The following is a 20,290-nucleotide window of genomic DNA, read 5'->3' on the forward strand; positions in this document are numbered from 1 at the left end:
CCTTTAAGAACATTACTACTGTACATAAAAAATGTATACAAGATCTCTAGATAATGCTCATTCCAATAGTTAAGAAAAATCTAATTCTGTGGGAAGTTAGTTTCTAATTATTTAAAAGTTTTTTAGCTGTCAGTTTTTTCTTTTTGTCCTTCTTATTTTTTGTTCTTCAGAAGCATTAGTTATACATTAATAATGTATTACAGAGTTTTTTCTTGATATATTTTAATCGACAGTAAAATAGCTTAATTACCATGTCATAATTAGCGTCAACATAGTAAAAAAAAAAACTTTTACAAACATTTCTGTCTCTAATTTCGTTGACGAGATTAACACTAGGAGAACTCACTGAGAAAGCATTATGCCTGCTTTTAGTGCTGCTTAATTGCCCACGCTGTCTTTTCTTAGTGGCCAATTCACTAAAGAATTATGTAAATTATATAACAGTGTGATTCTCTTTAAAATGTGAAAGTGTGTTCGTCTACACCATGCATTAGAATATATGCCCAATTATCGTGCTCTTCTCCATAATTTGATCATCATTTGATTAAAAACTGCTGCCATGATCAGTAGAAAATCTGCACAAGCATCTCTTTGTCATAAAATTGTGATTCCAACCTGCTTTTTGTGAGTGTTAATAGAGTGTTCATTGCAGCAGACAAATATCGCTGGCTTTTGTGAATAAGCCTTAATTTGCATAGAAATGACAATAAGTTAATTCAGGTGCTATTTCAGCACATTTACCAGAAGGTTCTTTAGAAGATTTTCTTTTGTGTTGTGCAGATGATGACATAGATTTCATTGAATTATAAACTCCCTTAACCTGGTTTGTGAGTGCTTAAGACCCCAATCTTTGCTATGGACAAAAGTAGTGAGAATTCACTGGTTTAAAACTTTGGCCCTAGACCAATAAAGTGAAGTATGGTTGTTTTTATTTGACTTTTAGCAGTTTTTTAATTTTCTCAAAGCACTGAAGCCAAGTTTTTGTGCAGATATTTCATTGACATGTCTGAAAAGGTCTGTTGTGCTGTCTGCGGTGATATATTATGTGTTAGATATTGAAGGTTGTTTTCTCAGCTGCTGTCCTATGGTTAATTTAGAGATCTTTCCTGCCCTTGTGCACCCACACTGAGTAGGAGATGTAGTGTGAACCTCTGCGCTCTCGCTTGGTTAAAGTCGGTGGGTGAACTCTTGCCGCCATGCGTTAGTTAAAGGGGATCTGAGCGAGCGTTCAGGCTGCAGGGCTGCAGGCGTGTGCGAGGATCAATGAGCCGCTGCTTCAGAAGGCATGTAGAGCAGAGGAAAAATGAGCTGCGCAAACAAACATGACAATGAAGGAGTGCACCTCGGAAGAGATGCAGCCAGCATAAAATCACAGAGAGCTGAGAAAAAAAAAAGGGGGGGGCTGGGGTGTAGGCGCATACGGATCTGTTCTTATTTTCCATCCGACTCTCACCTCCTCAGCTTTTTCCTCTTCCATCTTCCAGAGCTGTGTTTCCTCTTTTTTTTTTTTTTTTGGTAGGTGCAATAGCTTGGAGGCAAGAAGTGTGACACTAGGGTCTTCAAAGAGTCCAGACTTATCAAAGAGACACAGGGAGGGAGAAATGGGGAGTTGGGGAGTGTGTTGGAGAATGAAACAGAATGGAGGGGGTGGTCACGAAAATAACGGAAAGAGTGCAGACTTGAAACAAGAAGAAGAAGAAGAGCTGGTGATTGAAATGAAAGAGGGCAGGAGAAAGCCATTGTCAGACCTGTTTAGCATTCACCAGTGGCTAATTGCACCGGCAAAACTCGGTAGATACAAACCCCTCTGTGTCTGAGAGACATGAGAGCTTCTCCCTCAATAGATCTCCCTCCCTGCATCGAAAGCAGCACTCCTAGAGCAGAATGTTTAAAACTGGTACAGGGTTTGAGGCTGCTGCAGCGCTGACACAGTAAAAGCCTGCACTGGCCGTACGCAGAGTACAGGGGATCGAGCTGCCACTTCTAATGACAAATCTCATAGTTCACGCCATTTGGTATGACAGCATGCAGGAGTAATGGGCTGAATGAATCACTGGTAGGAAAAGCTCAGCTTTGCCGCCCTGCCTGCAGCTTAAACCACCCCGTGTATCGGCTATCCATTTGTGGAGTATTTCACCTCAAACCACACCTCGTGTGTGATGAATAGACAGATATCAGGCAGCACTCCATTATCCTCAGAGGCACAACACCCCAGCCCAGCAAACGCCATTTTCTCCCTCTGCCTCTGTTCGTGTCTGTGGGGTTGTATTTCTGTCAAGTGAAATGCTCTCGCATATTCAGCATCACATCTTTGTATTATTCCATTGTGGTTTACTCTAATTCCTTCAGGGCTGTGTTGTCTGACTCTTTGTCTAGTCATCTTTGTGGTGCATAACTGAACCTTTCTTTGGCTTCGAGTCCAATTTAACAGCCAGTCCCAGTAACCCTAATATAGTTCTCAATTTCTGTCCTGGAGACAGCAGATTAGCACTCATCCACTCCAGTCCAAGTCTCAGCCTCCAGTCCAAGACCCTCTCCAATCCAATGCTCCCTGCCTAGTTCTCTCCAAGTAAGACTTTCTGCCTCATCCAAATCTCTTTCCCTTTCCAATCCAGGACTCCCTGCCTAGTTCTAGGCTGTCTCTCCAAAGCAAGACTCTCTGCCTGCTCCAATTCTATCTTTCTCCAATCCAAGACGCTCTCCAGTCCAAGACTCTCTGACCTGTCCAAGACTCTCTTCTCCAATCCAAGACAGTCTTAAGATTCTCTCTCCGACTCTTCTTCCAAAGTCCCCAACTCCAGTTACCCAATTCACAGTCATCAAAATCCACACAGGTCGATTCTAATCAGGGATTGCTTTATTCTAAGCATCAGTGGAGAACTCAAGCCAGATGGAATTGAGACTGGCCCTCTTACATCCAGAGCCAAGGCCCTGTTTCTTTATCTTGGTCCTGCCTCACTGCTAGACCCCCTCTTCCCTGTCCCAGCTCTGCAGCGCTCCCCCTGGAGGAAGAGAGAGAGACTGGACCATGTGCTGAGAAACTACTCCATCTGCAGAACTGCAGAGCTGCAGCTTCCAGCGCTAAGGGGGGATAAAAGTGCTGACTCTCGAGCAATGCCTGCAGGAGCAGTTTAAGCAAGAATCCATATTTAAATAACTAAATGCCTCTCTTAGGTTTAAATAGCAACGTGTCTGAAGTACAATTCAAGTCGCTGAGAATGCCATTATTCCAGGATGGTACCTGGGATGGCGACGATATTAGCAATTAAAATATCATAACCATAATAATATGCTTTCCCTAATAAAACCGCACTTGAGGATTTCTCTTTTCAAAGTCCCTTACTCTAGATCAAACGCTACAATTTGCATACTACACGTGGCCTTGTAATCACTACATCCCTTTACAGTGATCAAGCAGAGCTATTTGCATTTTCTACAAAGCATGATAAGCACTTTTTACAAAAGATAAAACAATGACTAAAACGTGCGGCACCCGAAAAGAATGGTGTGCATGCGGTCCCTCGCACATCAAAGACTACAAATTAATAAGAAAATTAAAAAAAGGAAATGTATTAAAAAGTTACTGCCCCAAGACAAAACACCCCATGGTTCGTCCCTGTATCTCTTTCTCTCTTTCACACACATTGAATGAAAGCTCTGACAACTGAGGGACTCATGCTGTGAGTCCATGTCTGAGTTTGCTAAGGAAGTCGATGTAATTACTGTGCAGTGAGAATGTTCGTCTACGCACTTCAGTGCCTCACTAACCGTAAATACCAGGGCACAAGGGAGCACACGAAGAACAGGCCTACAACTCATGAACGTGACAGAGTTAAGAGTGAGCACAAAGTACAAATGTTTAATGGAAGAGTGTGTGTACGGCACATGAGCAATGAGGAGATGTGTGTAAGTAAATAGATTTGGGGTGGGCTGAACGACCAAGATCTTATAACACGGTTCAAGTAATTTAATATCATGGTAACAGTATATATCACAATATAGTTAATGTTGCTGGAAATCAAAGCCCTAAATGTATATATCCAGTATATAAGTATATATTACAACTTTAATACATGGTTATCATGGTTAACATGGTTATTATTAAACCCCTTTATGGGGTTTTTAATTCATGGCCATAACCAGGTATAATTTTATCGGTTGTTTATTATTCATGCAACAATACAAATCACTGTTATAGATTTCATTAATAACCATTGCTATATAGATGATAACTTTGTCTAGTGCTCTTATGAATGTTTTTAGCATGTCTTTTGTAAAAGTTTAACTACTATACTTAATGATATAGCATAGACTTGTTCATGACTAGTGTTTGCATATTTCATTTCATTCTGAAACCTACTTGTTCTACAGATCTCCGACCACTTACACCTTGCAGAATCTGCAAAATGTTAGTTATTTTACCAAAATAAGAGGGATCATACAAAATGCATGTTATTTTTTACATATTGTCCACAAAAGAAATAATAGTTGAATTTATAAAAATGACCCTGTTCTTAATACTGTTTTGTTACTTGAATAATCCACAGTTGTGTTTGTTGGGTTGTTGCTTAGTGATAGTTGTTCCCTGAGTCCCTTGTTTGTCCTGAACAATTAAATGCCCGCTGTTCTTCAAAGAAATCCTTCAGGTCCTGCAAATTCTTTGGTTTTTCAGCATTTTTAATGTATTTAAACCCTTTCCAACAATGAGGGCATTAAGGGCTGGGGGTGAAAACTTTTGAACAGAATGAAGATTTCATCCCACGGCTCTTAATGCATTGTGTTTTTGTCTGATGCATCAGTGAGCATTTGAACTTTCTGCAATAGTTGCATTCTGAGCGTCCCTCAGTTGTCCTCAGTGTGAAAAACACTCATGTGTCTCAAGAGATGTTGTGCTTTAGGATGTATAATATGAGGCTATAATGTTGGCATGATGTTAGCTGTAACTGCTGGAAGATACAAGTTTGTTAAAATGGTAGAAGTGGGATAATTTGAGCCAAAAATCCTGGGGGAAGTTAAGCCAGTGGCTTACTCCTTTTTAAGATTATAAAGTATTATTTTACTGTAATTCTACATGATATTCCATTATTTTTATTTTATTTTGTTCTTTGTTTTGGACTTGATTTTGTTCTAAAAAATTTAAATAGGCCTTATTATGATAATTGGCCACAGTTTTTATGAAATTGTATTTCCCTACAAGATTTATAAGTGGGATCTTGAGTACTATTAGCCCAGTTCTTTAAGGTCAATTGCAGTCTTTTTTTTAATTCTTCAGTTTGAACTCTATCCTATTTTGTTCTAAAGTGTTTTAATAATTTATAAATGCCTTCAAAGTCAACCCAGTGTCTTGAGCCACAGGCAGAAAACCTCCCTGGATGAATGGTCAGTCCATCACAATGCTCTCACAGAGATTTTAGGACGTCATTTTCATTGAATTTATCTTCTTTTGATATAGAATGAGCTGAAAATGTTTAGTTGTACTACAGCATAAATAGTGGAACAGTTTAACTCCATGTGGCTCAACTTCTCCCCAGTGAGGGGTAAGTTGAGCCAAGAGACCACTTTTTTTTTTTTTTTTTTTTTGGAAAGTCATATTTTCAAATCAGTTTATTTTAAATCCAAAATGATTATTCCCAAGGATTAACCCCATCCTGAAATGTATGTACATATTTAAGTTAGACCCATTATTGTCAAGTGCTCACTTTAAATACACTGCAAGTTCAAACTGGCTTAAAGAGTAGTTCACTTTCAAAACAAAAATTTACAAATAATGTACTCACCCCCCGTCCTCCAAGATGTTTAAGGAAGATATGATGTTTTTTGAGGAAAACATTTCAGGCTTTCTCTCCATATAGTGGACTTCTATGGTGCCCCCGAATTTGAACGTCTAAAATGCAGTTTAAATGCAGCTTCAAATGGCTCTTAATGATCCCAGCCGAAGATTATCTAGCGAAACAATAAGTTATTTTCTAAAAACATTTACAATTTATATACTTTTTAATCTCTACACAGAGTACACACAGAGCTTGACAAGATGAGCATTTGAGGTTAAAAAGCATATAAATTGTAATTTTTTTTTTTTAGAAAATAACCGATCGTATTGCTAGATAAGACCCTTCTTTCCTTGGCTGTGATCATTTAGAGCCATTCGAAGCTGCATTTTGGAAGTTCAAACTCGGGGGCACCATAGAAGTCCATTATATGGAGAGAAATCCTGAAATGTTTTCCTCAAAAAACATAATTTCCTTACGACTGAAGAAATAAAGACATGAACATCTTGGATGACAAAGGGGTGAGCACATTATCTGTAATTTTTTGTTCTTAAAGTCAACTACTCCTTTAACCCACTCTCCCCTCTAGTGTTTTTCAAGCGTTGATAACATTTCTGATGGTTCTGTTTTTTGCATTTGACTTTACTGAATGTGGTAACCTGTCGGCAATAACCTGTGGGCTTTTTCGATTACTGTCAGTTTAAAGTGCCAGTGATGCAGTGTTGCCAGATATTGCTACGAAAACAAACAAAAAAAATGACAAAATACCCAAATTAGTTTAAATCTTTTAGAAATAAGACAAGATATTACTAACCCCAAACTGCAACTTGTGCAAAGTGTCCACTTAATTGGAAAATAAAGTCCAATGACGCTTATAATAGCTGGATCTGGCAACACAACGGAAGTTGTGCTTACGCTCTCACTCACAACTCTCTCAATCATTTTGACACCACAGACACTAAACATTCTTGGAAACTTTCTAAACTTAATTATACATGCAAAAACTCATATGAGGATTTTTTTTACAGAGGTCCAGACCTCATTGATCTCATAGATGGCTATGGCCATGACAAGATTGCAGTCACACTGTATACTATACCAGAGTGCAACATGTCAAAAATCCCTCTCATTATAATTAACAAAGCTGTTTATACTTGGAGTGCACATCTGTGACTGTTTGGAGAGTATGCTGTCATTTTCTACCTGATGTTGGATTTTTAAAATTGTGCAGTTATAACGCACGACCCTAGCATGTATGTAAATGAGCAATATGTTGCATGACTAGCTACGCAAATATGCAGATTAACAGTATTAGCATGTGCACTGCATTTCTGAACAGTTTGGACATTCAATTTCAGGAGAAGTCAAGAAAATAATTGATGAATGAGCTTATAAATAAACATGCTGAATTAGAGGGGGGGGGAAAGTAAGCCTTACGACTTTGGGATGGCGAAGTACGTAGCGTTAATGGCCTCTCTATATGTTTTAAATGGCCGTGTTAATGGGCTTTTTATATGAACTGAAATTGCTCTCTTAATGGCCCTAATTCCTACTCTAAAATGGTTCTGTTTGCCAGTCTATGTGTGCGTTTGTACGTGTGTGTGTGCAGCCTGGCACTATCGATCCCTCCCTGCAGTCGGCGAGCGGTGAGCTCACGCAGAATTGGGAATGGAGGCTTTTTTGCAGGATTCTGTGATTTCCACTGTTTTATGAGCTCTGCGCCTCTGTATTTCAGCTTGAGTGTTTGCCCTCATTGGCCTCGTGAAAAACATCGTAGTCACCTAAGCAGTGATATCAAAGGAGAATTATATTGCTTCCCCCCCCCTCTCTGCCGAGAGATACTCTAATAAGTGATTCCCTCTTTACCATTTCCTCTCAATTTGAACAAAACGTTTCCTCATTAGCCGCCCCTCTGGAAATTACATATTGAAAATGCCCGTCTGCTGAAGTGTGATATTACAAATTTAGTGGTCAATTAGCCTAGTTTTGGGGCCTAAAGTTATAATTAGATTGTTGTTTGACTGAAGGCCCCTCTTTTCTTTTCATTTCAGCTCCCGCATCGCAGAGTGACGTTCTCCACGGCCAATCCCATGCAAGATCAGCAGGACTCGTCTCAGCAGAGTTACTACGATAGTGGTCTGGAGGAGTCCGAGACCCCCAGCAGCAAGAGCTCTTCGGGACCACGTATCGGCCCCCTCGCCCTGCCCGAAGACCACTACGAGCGGACCACCCCTGATGGCAGCATCGGAGAGATGGAACACCCAGAAACCGGTAGGCCAAAAGTTGCCAAATAATATATATATATATATATATATATTTTTTTTTTCTATCAACACTGCTTTGTTTTGGCCGAAGCTAGATCTATGAGTTTGGGGTCAGAAGCAGACTCAGCAGGGTCTGTGTCTTGCCCATCAGCAAGCCCTCAATCACAACAGCAAATCATTCTTAATGACCCTCTCACACAAGTGTGCTAATTAAAAACTCAGACTAATGGAGCTTTTGGTCTCGGAATAAATCTGCACTTTGACGTCCGCCCAGACAACAGTGTGCTGATCGTAAACAGCTTCTTTGCTCCAGCCAAACTGCTCTCGCAGCAGCTGCCGGGGTCATAAAACAATAAGACGGAAAACGAATCCAAAAGTGAAAACGCGAGGACTAAGCAGGATAGTCTAACTTCAATTTTGCCAGAGACGCACTAGACATTCTTCCTGTAATTCATTTATATTGTCGCTCTCATAACCAGAAACATCCTCACAGCAGCTGCCATTTTAAATGTCGCCGTCCCAAATTCATCTCTGTTCAATTTAGGCTCATTTACCACAGCAACAGTTCCATAACATCACTTTTTCCACATATATCTTCTTCCGATTTGGACTCTATTAGTGCTGTTGTGCTTAATTACCATGTTGATATCCCTCTGGATGTCTTAGTGAGCTCACGTTAACATTTAGCTGTGAAATATACCTCGCGTCAGTGTTTTAACACGCTCTGTGAAACATAACGTCCTGTTGATTTCACACTGGGAACCTGCGCCGCGTGTGGGGTGTGTCTGCCAGCCCCACAGACGTGCATCAGATTCTAGGGGAATCGTTTAGGAAGTGAAATGTCAGCACTGCGTGTGGCTGGCTCTGTGTTCAGCAGAGAAAATCCTATGGCAAATGAACACATAACCTTCTGTTTGTACATTGCCTTGTGGGTCTCACCTTAGTCTGAAGTGTTATGCATGATTTTGCATGATGGTTTTTGGCCAATATCTTTAGGAAGGCAGGAATAGGGGGACTTTTAAATAATTAACTCTCTTATTTTTTGTCATGGAATACAATAATTTGTTTTTAAATATATCCACATACATTTTTTATATGACTGTCACCCTCTGGACTAACAAAAAATATATCCTAAAATGTAATACTGTAAGTCTAGTAGCACTATTAGTCACAATAAAGCCTATATAAGTATGATGAACAGAAATCCTGGCAATATTTAAACACTGTTGTATTTTATAGGACTCATGTAATATAACTATACAATAATAACAACAACTATAACAAGAATATTTTTATTGTTCATAATATTTTATTACATAAAAGATGTAATTATACTGTACTGTATATAGTATTATTTTTACTAAAATATTATTATTTTATTAAATTATAAAATTTACTTTGAAAAGCCAATAAAGCAAATCATTAACATAATAGCAATAATATTGTTATACTGAAAAATAACAAAAACATTATTTATTATTATTATTATTATTATTATTATTATTATTATTAATATATTTGTAATTACTACTAAAAGATTTTATTTAATTACATTATAAAATTTATAAATAAGACAAAGAAATATATGAACACAATAATACTATTTTACTGTAAAATAACAAAAATTTGTATTTATTATTATTATTATTATTATTATAAAAATATATTACCATGACAAAACTACTTACTGTGTAATAATAATAATTATTATTAATACAATCATATTATTACTAAACTATGTATTATTATTATTGAAATAAATTAATACATTTTAAACAAGGCAATACAAATATTACCATTAAAATACTACATACTGTACAATAATAATATTTATTAGTAGTAGTGTATATTTTTGTTTGCTATATTTTTGTTTGCTATTATTACTAATATGTTTTATTTTATTTACTAATATATTCAATTATATTATAAAATTTAAATAAGACAATAAATAAATTTATCAACAATAATAATAAAATTTCATTGTGAAATAACAAAAATGTTATTTATTATTATTATTATTATTATTATAAAAATATATTATTATAAAAATATATATTATTATGACAGTACTACTTACTGTATTATTGTTATTATTACTGAAAGAAATTAATAAATTATAAATGAGACAATAAAATATATTGACATATATCATGACAATACTACATACTGTAAAATAATAATAATAATTATTATCATTATTTTTGCTATTATCACTAAAATATTTCATTCAATTATATTATAAAATTTAAATAAGACAATAAAGAAATATATCAACAAAATCAACAATAATTTACAATACTATTTTACTGTAAAATATCAAAAATGGGTATTTTTGTAATTGTAAAAATATATTACCATGGCAGTCCTACTTACTGTATTATTATTATTACTGAAAAATAAACAAGGCAAAAAAAAATTATTATGACAGACAATAAATTTAAAATGATTGTTGTAAATTTAAATAAGACAATAAAGAAAAATATTAACAATAATGCTATTTTACTGTAAAATAACAAAAATAAATATTTATTATTTCATATTATTATTATTATTATTATTATTATTATTATTATTATTATAAAAATATATTACTATGTCAGTACTACTTATGGTATTATTATTATTATTATTATTATTATTATTACTGAAATGAATGAAATAAATTATAAACAAGGCAATAAAAATATATTGATGATGACAATTCTACACACTGTAATAACAATAACAATTAATAATTATAACAATAATAATAATTATCATTATTATTTATTGCATATTATTAGTAAAATATTTTATTCAATGATATTTTAACAATTTAATTAATACATTACAAACAAGGCAATCAAAATATATGATCATGACAATACTACATACATTTGTAATTTGAAATATATAAGAAATATATACAATAAAAAGATATTTATTATTATTATTATTATTATTGTTGTTGTTGTTGCTGTTGTTATTATTTGAAAATGTATTACCATGATAATAAATATTAACACAATAATACTATTTTACTGTAAAATAACAAAGTGTCACACCAGGCCAGCAGAGGGAGCCTTGCCCCTCACAGACTGTTGCTGCTCCCTCTGCTGCTTCGCTGGTTACTTCCTGTTTGTCTGCAATAAAAGCCAGCCCAGCACACACACACATCGCGAAGTATTGATTTGCATTTGCGGACTTTACCAAGCGTTATTCCTTGCTCCCAGGTTTTCCCAGTCTCCTTGTTGTTTTCCCTAGCCATAGTTCTGTTTTTGTTTTCCCAGTCTTAGTCATAGTTTTCTAGTTTCTTGTTTTCATTTCATTGTTTCCTTTGGACTGCCCACCTGGATTTGGACCCACGCTTGTTTATTGGATTACGCTATTGGATTTTCTTTGCTGTTCATGTTTGCTGGTGTTTTCGACCCTGTCTGCCTGTCTACGATCATCGTAATAAAGCCTTGCATTTGGATCCTCACTCTTGGTCGTCCCGTTTGTGACAGAATACTTCGCCACGCCCGGATCCAGCGGCTTTATCCACCAGCAGTTCACCATGAACCCAGCCACCCAGATTATCCGTCTCCGTCAAGGTGAGCGTCCCATTGAGGAGTATATTTTGGATTTTATTACACTGGCAAAGGCTACTTCAATGGATGAGGCCTGTTTAATAATATTTTTTCGTGGTGGACTTTCCGAGCCATTCGGTTCCCTGATGCCACTACACCAGCCTGGCTGGACCCTCCAGCAATACATTTATTTAGCACTGCAGTTGTTTGGCTCTCCGTTCACTATGGGTGTTTTAGAGGAGCTACAGCACAAGATGTCTGCCAGCTTAAAGCCTCAGCACAAGATGTCTGCTAACTCTGAGCCACAGCACAAGATGTCTGCTAGCCCCGAGCCTCAGCACAAGATGTCTGCTAGCCCAGAACCACAGCACAAGATGTTTGCTAGTCCTGAGCCACAGCACAAGATGTCTGCTAGCCCCGAGCCTCAGCACAAGATGTCTGCTAGCCCAGAACCACAGCACAAGATGTTTGCTAGTCCTGAGCCACAGCACAAGATGTCTGCTAGCCCCGAACCACAGCACAAGATGTCTGCAAGCCCAGAGCCCCTTCACAAGATGGCTGCCATCCCAAGACCCGTTCACAACATGGCCGCCATCCCAAGGCCCGTTCACAAGATGGCCACCCTTCCCGAGCCTGTTCGCAAGATGGCTGCCCGTTCTGAGCCAGTTCATAAGATGGCCACCTTTCCTGAGTCTGCACCCAAAATGGCCGCCCATCCAGATCCTGTTCACAAGATGGCTGCTCTTCCAGACCCCGCTCACAAGATGGCCGCCCTTCCTGATCCTGTTCACAAGATGGCCGCCCTTCCTGATCCTGTTCACAAGATGGCCGCCCTTCCTGATCTTGTTCACAAGATGGCCGCTCTTCCAGACCCTGCTCACAAGATGACCGCTTTTCCTGAGCCTGTTCACAAGATGGTTGCCACGCCCAAGTCCTCCCGCAAGATGGCCGCCACGCCAGAGCCTGCTGCAAAGATGGCCGCCACGCCAGAGCCTGCTGCAAAAATGGCTGCCACGCCAGAGCCTGCTGCAAAGATGGCCGCCACGCCAGAGCCTGCTGCAAAGATGGCCGCCACACCAGAGCTACCACACAAGATGGCCGCCTCGCCAGAGCCTGCACCCAAGATGGCCGCCACGCCAGAGCCTGCACCCAAGATGGCCGCCACGCCAGAGCCTGCACCCAAGATGGCCGCCACGCCAGACCCACGTCAAGCCATAATCCTGATGCCAACGCCTGCTAATGCTACGTCAGCCAAGCCAGCGCCTGCTCACGCCACATCAGCCAAGCCAGCGCCTGCTAACACCACATCAGCCGAGCCAGCATCTGCTAACGCCACGTCAACCAAACCATCGCCTGTTAACGCCATGTCTGCTGCTCCTGTACAGTCAAGTCACGACACAGCTCCTGTTCTTGTCAAGTCAAGTCACATCGTGGCTGCTGCCTCTGCAAGGTCAAGTCAAGTTACAGCTAATGCTCCTGTCAAGTCAAGTCAAGTTACAGCAGTTGTTCCTCCTGAGCCAAGTCAAGCAGCACTTCCTGAGTCAAGTCAAACAGCACTTCCTGAACCAAATCAAGCAGCACTTCCTGAACCAAATCAAGCAGCACTTCCTGAGCCAAGTCAAGCAGCACATCCTGAGTCAAGGCAAGACACCCCAACACTTCCAGAATATAAGCAAGTTACCACAGCGCTTACAGAGTCACATCAAGACACAGCAGTACCTCCTGAATCATGTCCAGCCGCCGCTGTCCCAGCAGAGCCAACTCAAGTCACAACCACTCCCTCAAAGCCATGTCAAGTCACAGCTGCTCCTGTCACGCCAAATCAAGTCACAGCTGCTCCTGTCACGCCAAATCAAGTCACAGCTGCTCCTGTCACGCCAAGTCAAGTCACAGCTGCTCCTGTCACGCCAAATCAAGTCACAGCTGCTCCTGTCACGCCAAATCAAGTCACAGCTGCTCCTGTCACGCCAAGTCAAGTCACAGCTGCTCCTGTCACGCCAAATCAAGTCACAGCTGCTCCTGTCACGCCAAGTCAAGTCACAGCTGCTCCTGTTACGCCGAGTCAAGTTACAGTTGTTCCTCTCACGCCAAGCCAAGTCACAGCTGTTCCTGTCATCCCAAGTCAAGTCACTGCTATTTCTGTCACGCCCGATCAAGTCACAGCAGTTCCTTCCAGGCCAAGTCACGTCTCGCCCGAACATCCAGAGCCGGGACATGTTTCGTCTGATCTGCCAGAGCCTTCGCTCCCAAGCCACGCAGAGCCTTCACTCCCAAGCCATGCAGAGCCAACGCTCCCAAGCCATGCAGAGCCAACGCTCCCAAGCCTCATGCCCACTGACCCGGAGGGCATTCCTCTGCCAACTGCGCTACCTGCTATGGCAATCGCCATTTTGAGTGTGTGGGCTGTACACTGCGCCCCAGTGCCCTCTTCTGCCCATGAGTCCGCCCACAAGTTTGCTCTGGAGACCTCATCTACACGCATGTCCGCTGCGCCTATACCTCTTTCGGAGGTGGCGTACATAGCGGAACTTCACGCTCTGCCCACACCGTCAAGACTTCACGCTCTGCCCGCACCGCCAAGGCTTCACGCTCTGCCTGCACCACCTATGCACCCTGCTCTGCCAGCTCCGCCAGGGTTCCCTGCTCTACCTGCTCCGCCAAGGTTCCTTGCTCTGCCTGTTCTGCCAAGATTCCGTGCTCTGTCTGTTCCGCCAAGATTCCGTGCTCTGTCTGCTCCGCCAGGACTCCCTGCTCTGCCTGCGCCGCCAAGGCTTCACACTGTGCCTGCACCGCGTAGGCTCCCTGTCGTCTCTGACACGACCACGAAAGCCATTCCTGAAGTTCTCGTCTGCCTAGTCACGACTATGGAGGCCACCTTCCCCCATGAACTCTCTACCTCTCTCCTTGCTCTGTCTGCCTCCTCTGTCTCTGCTCTCCCCAGGTCCCAGTCCATGATGCGGCCTCCTGTTCCGCCCTGGAGGGCTTCTGCGCCTCCTGTTCCGCCCTGGAGGGCTTCTACGCCTCCTGTGCCGCCCTGGAGGGCTCCTGCGCCTCCTGTTCCGCCCTGGAGGGCTCCTGCGCCTCCTGCTCCGCCCTGGAGGGCTCCTGCGCCTCCTGCTCCGCCCTGGAGGGCTCCTGCGCCTCCTGTTCCGCCCTGGAGGGCTCCTGCGCCTCCTGCTCCGCCCTGGAGGGCGCCTGCTCCGCCCTGGAGGGCTCCTGCGCCTCCTGTTCCGCCCTGGAGGGCTGTTACGCCTCCTGCTCCGCCTTGGAGGGCTGTTAAGCCTCTTGCTCTGCCTCCAGCTCCGCCCTGGAGGGCTTCTACGCCTCCTGCTCTGCCCCGGAGGGTCGTTAAGCCTCCTGCTCCGCCCCGGAGGGCCGCTCCACCTCCTGCTCCGCCCTGGAGGGCTCCTAAGCCTCTTGCTCCACCTCAGAGGACTGCTCTGCCTCCAGCTCTGCTCTGGAGGGCCTTTGCCCAACCTGTTCTGCCTCAGTCTCCTGGCCCCCCCACCGCTCCCCTGGACTGTTTTTTCCTGTTGTTTTTTGGAGCGTCTGGAAGCCGCTCCTTGGGGGGGGGCTATGTCACACCAGGCCAGCAGAGGGAGCCTTGCCCCTCACAGACTGTTGCTGCTCCCTCTGCTGCTTCGCTGGTTACTTCCTGTTTGTCTGCAATAAAAGCCAGCCCAGCACACACACACATCGCGAAGTATTGATTTGCATTTGCGGACTTTACCAAGCGTTATTCCTTGCTCCCAGGTTTTCCCAGTCTCCTTGTTGTTTTCCCTAGCCATAGTTCTGTTTTTGTTTTCCCAGTCTTAGTCATAGTTTTCTAGTTTCTTGTTTTCATTTCATTGTTTCCTTTGGACTGCCCACCTGGATTTGGACCCACGCTTGTTTATTGGATTACGCTATTGGATTTTCTTTGCTGTTCATGTTTGCTGGTGTTTTCGACCCTGTCTGCCTGTCTACGATCATCGTAATAAAGCCTTGCATTTGGATCCTCACTCTTGGTCGTCCCGTTTGTGACACAAAGATAGGTATTTATTATTATTATTATTATTATTATTATTATTATTATTATTAAAATAAATTAGTATTTAGTATTTATTAATTAAACAAGGCAATAAAAATATATTACCATGACAATACTACTTACTGTAAAATACTACTACTAATTATTATTATTATTATTACTATTTAATTTTATTTAACTGTTATAAAACTGTTACAATGCAAATTTTCATGACCGTCTTAATTTCTTTGATTTTAAAATATTTTAGAGAGACCAAAAGGCTTTTTTGTTGTTGTTGTTGACCACAGTTTTTATAAACAACTCTCATTACAAACTTTGGAAGATGTAGGTGCTTGTTTTAAAATGCAGATTATAAGCAACCCAAATGCATAGCACTTGCAAAGACGGAGTCCTGTAGAGAAGCATTTACTGCTAAACAAGCTGCTCTGAGACATTGACAACACAAACTGCTCGCTTGCAACATTGTGGTCTGCTTGCATACAAATAAACAGTGCCATGCTTTAAGCGCTCATGAAATCTAGACAAATGACCTATTTTGGGTTCCAAATGGTGATTTTTATCAAAAAGTGACAAGTTTGCACCCCTGATCACAGAATAACGCCTTCAATTTTGATGTTTTACTTTTTGTAAATTGCAAAATGTTCATATTTTGGTGAACGTCTCCTTTAAAGACTAGCGTGGCACAAGCCGGCTTTTTGTTTTTTGGGGGGTGTCGCGAGAGTGAGAAGACTGAGGATTGTTGGCATCTTTGATTTGATCCAATTTGATCTGAAAGAGAGTGAGTCTGACAGCCCTGCTAGCACCGCCGGGTGGGCACGTACACTGATCAGGCAGGGAGTGGAACTGTTAACCAGAGGTAGACCTAATTAAAATATGATTCTCACCTCGGGGAGATTATAAAGAAATCCCTCATTGAGAAATGGAGGAGAAAATGATTTTAAAAAGGCAGTTGCTCCCACTCCCCCACCCCCTCTAGCCATCTACCGTACGCCGCTGCTTCCTGCCCCATTTTTATTTTTGCGGTGGGATTTGAGTGACAGGGTGACAAGCAGGGGCCGGTGGAGGGTTTTGTTCGCTGCCGTTGCAATGATTGACAGTTGGGGAGGGGGGGTGTCACTCCGTTTAAGCTGGATGAAAAGCAATATGTGAACTTCACACACACATTCCTGTGCGTCTGTGGCCCACAGCAGAAATGACACCGCGGATCCCCGAAGCAGTTTGGCCTTTGGTTATGAAAAGTCTCCTTTTTTTCTGTTGCCGACGTTGGCCCCTTCGTGCACGAAGCGATTGTGTTTTATGATTTGCTCTGACCTTTGTTTCCAGGCCTCGTGATTCCCAGTGCTGGAACACGACGTATTGTTCTTTTGCCTATTTTCGATACACAGCGAACACCTGCAGCCTGTGACTGATTCAGTGACCGACTGCAACTCTAAACCAATCATTTCTCCAGCCCGGGACAACGTGTCGAATATCGTCCATCTCTCAGGCTGAGCAAATGGCAGATGTAATATTTCACGTGCCCTTCACGGGATATTTGACACAACAACCATTGTTAGCTGCTATCAATACAGAGCGCAATATACATGATACCTCTAATCCATCCATAAGACCGCAAACTGACGTACCGAGAGCTCCGCTAATGTTTCAGCCTGTCACTACACCGCTCGTTTGTCAATCGACTGATGATTGATTGGTGTCATCTTGACAGGGTTACGCAGCACGTAGCAGAGACTAGTGATTTATATTATGCATATACAGTGCATTGCACTCACCACAACAGCCACAAACTGTCGATCACACAGTTTGACACTGGTCAACAGATATATTATTTTCTTGACCAGTATATGTACTAATATGCATTAAATTATAATAATAAAATAATATTATATTATATATTTTAGAATGTTATTATTATAAAACAATGAACCTGTTTAAATTATGTCCCACAGTAAACTGATTTTTAAAATAACAAAGCAGTTTTTGTCAATATCTTGAATTAGGTTATTTATATATATATATAATTGAATTTTAGGTTATTTATTATTATAATTTAATGCATATTACTACATATACTGGTCAAGAAAATAATATATCTGTTGACCAGTGTCAAACTGTACTTGAACTTTAAATGAAAATGAGAAATGTTGCCTTGGCTACTAGCTTAAAAAGGCATTAATGCACATGTGTAAAAATACATTACATATTATATTATTTGTCTGTAAACACCTACATCAGTGATCAAACTAAGCATTTTTTTGCCAAATCATATGCTGCTTGTGCTGACCTAAATTTGTGAAGTTTTGAGTTTTCGTTTAGAATTTATAGGCTTTTTGGGTATATATTTGGGTATAGCAAACCGAAGTGTAAAGTTCAACTTTTTTTTGATAATTATTGACCTAGAGTCCAGAAAATTGTACTGCAGTTGTTTTATTATGGTTAAGTGAAAAACCTAGGACTAGTTCATAAAAGTAGTTTTTTTTTACATCATTGAGAATATTTATTGAACAATTTGATTAACAGCAGTAGCTCTTGAGGCAAAGTTGTTCAGAATGAAGAGATCTACCAAATGATGTGAGTATTGTGTGGATGTATGAAACACCACATGATTACAGAGGCGTAAAACTAGTTAGCGCCTACTAGTGGCTGATTTCTTTCAAAACTTTTACAAACCCCCAGGGCCATGAATTGAACATGCCCACTGAGTATTGCTCCGATTGGCCTCCATTAACCTTGTCTAATAGTTGCTCAAATTTCCATGTCTTTTGAGATATGCAAATGTCCTCACTTTGGACAAAGACCAACCTGATTTCATAACAAAAACATACCTTTGGGAACTTTTTCACAAGATGGAAAAATATGTACCACCATGTATATTTGACATGTTCGATGTGAAATGTCCACGAAGTGGCGCTAACAGATTATTAGTTTTTTTTTGTTTTTGTTTTTTTTTCCTAGAACAGATGAAAGTACATATGGTACATTTTATGTGACGTTGGTTTTGAACATGTCACCGCAGTTCTGATTTGAAATGTCTGTTGAGTGGCGCTGAAATCCTAATGCTCTGTGACGTTTTAAAATAACATACCGTCTGCACTACATCTTACCCGTTAGTATGAACAAATGCAAATGTGACATAAAAACGCAAGCATGCCGTTTTAGCTTGTTTTTCATCTTGAGGTTTTTTACAGGATTCGTACCCAGGGATTTCGCATCCTAAGTCCCAGTCCAAAGCCTGTGTCGGCTGCAGTGTTAATTTTGACAGCAAATTTTGATTTAGTTTTAGTCATAGTCTTTTGACTAAAATGCCACTTAGTTTTAGTCATATTTTAGTCATCTGAATTGTTTTTAGTTTTAGTCTAGTTTTAGTCGACTAAACATCATAAGATTTTAGTCGACTAAATCTACAATAGATTTAGTCGGCTAAAATCTAATGGGTTTAGATACAGTGTATAATGCATTTATTAAACATGTAGGTTTCATATTAAGGTTTTATCATGATAGACACAAATTTAACTGCTGTGATATGCAACATGCTTTTAAATTAAAATGAAATAAAACCACTTCTCAATTCAACAAGAACAAATAGGCTAATTATGCATTCTTTATAACAACTTGTTTACCACATTCTTCATTCTTTCAAGCAGACATTTATTTATATAAATAAATTTAGATGAATCTTTATTAGGGCTACTAAAGTGACTCAGTCAAGAGCAATGAGTGATTTTCTGTCTTTCTTTTGTTGTTTGATTAACATCAATGCCACAGACAGCAACTAAATTACGCTGTGGTCCCTTTAAACCGAACGCACGGATTCAATGTACTGATACACGTCTGATAGTCTCCCAATTGTTTACATTCACCTAAGATGTAACCGACTGTGTTTACGTGAATACTCATCAACACGGGTAATTCGACATCATTTTTTGTGTATTTCTCCTTTCATGAGATACAGAACTTACTCGTGTGCTGTGAGAGGCGCTCAGAAAACCAGACCTAATTAAGTTCTCTTTTGCGTCGTCAAATTTATCCATATGTCTTCTCTTCTCTTACTCCCAGATATTGACATTTTTTAATGTTTTATGAGACGTGCAACAGAGGTATGCCAGCTTAAGTTTACGATCTAAGGTATGCCAGCTTATGTTTATTGATCTATCCCACAGGATAGATCAGTAGGCTATGATACAGTTCATGTATGTACGCATCTAAGCTCCTTACCGCGCAGCAGATTCGTTCTGAATGAAACTCTTCCGAAATCGTCCCTCTCTAACCTTTTCGTCTCGTTTTTATTCGTTGACGAAAATGTCAATACATTTTTTGTCATAGTTTTTGTCATTCCAAACGAGTTTTCGTTTCGTCATCGTCTCGTTTTCGTCGGTGAAAAAATGGTCGGCTGAGCTACCGAGCATATAAGTGATATGTACTTATTTGTACGTATTTCACATTTTGCGTTTTTGTCGTGAGATCAGGTACAAAAAGACACAAGTCAATTGGACTAACGGGTGCGTAGTTATAGCAGATTTTATGTTTTTTTTTCCCTGTTATAGCGCCAAGTGGCCAAACTCCACGGTTCTTTTAATGTGACTTGTGATTGAGCTCTTACCTATGTGTTCTGAGGTTGACGAAATTATCTCTTTCCAATCAAGAGTTACAGACATTTTAGTAAAAGGGGCTCCACCCCTT

The 20,290-nt window shown here is 40.4% G+C and overlaps 1 protein-coding gene across 1 annotated transcript in view; it reads left to right on the plus strand.

The window, feature by feature from the left end:
* Window positions 1–20,290, plus strand: part of pcdh1a (protocadherin 1a) — a 142,819-nt gene that overhangs the window by 71,522 nt on the left and 51,007 nt on the right. Inside the window, exon 4 of the mRNA XM_073830138.1 lies at window positions 7,820–8,039. Within this exon, the coding sequence (XP_073686239.1) occupies window positions 7,820–8,039 (220 nt within the window). The remainder of the gene's footprint in view (window positions 1–7,819; window positions 8,040–20,290) is intronic.

The sequence above is a fragment of the Garra rufa genome, chromosome 23, assembly GCF_049309525.1.
Source record: "Garra rufa chromosome 23, GarRuf1.0, whole genome shotgun sequence".
NCBI classification, from domain to species: Eukaryota; Metazoa; Chordata; class Actinopteri; order Cypriniformes; family Cyprinidae; genus Garra; species Garra rufa.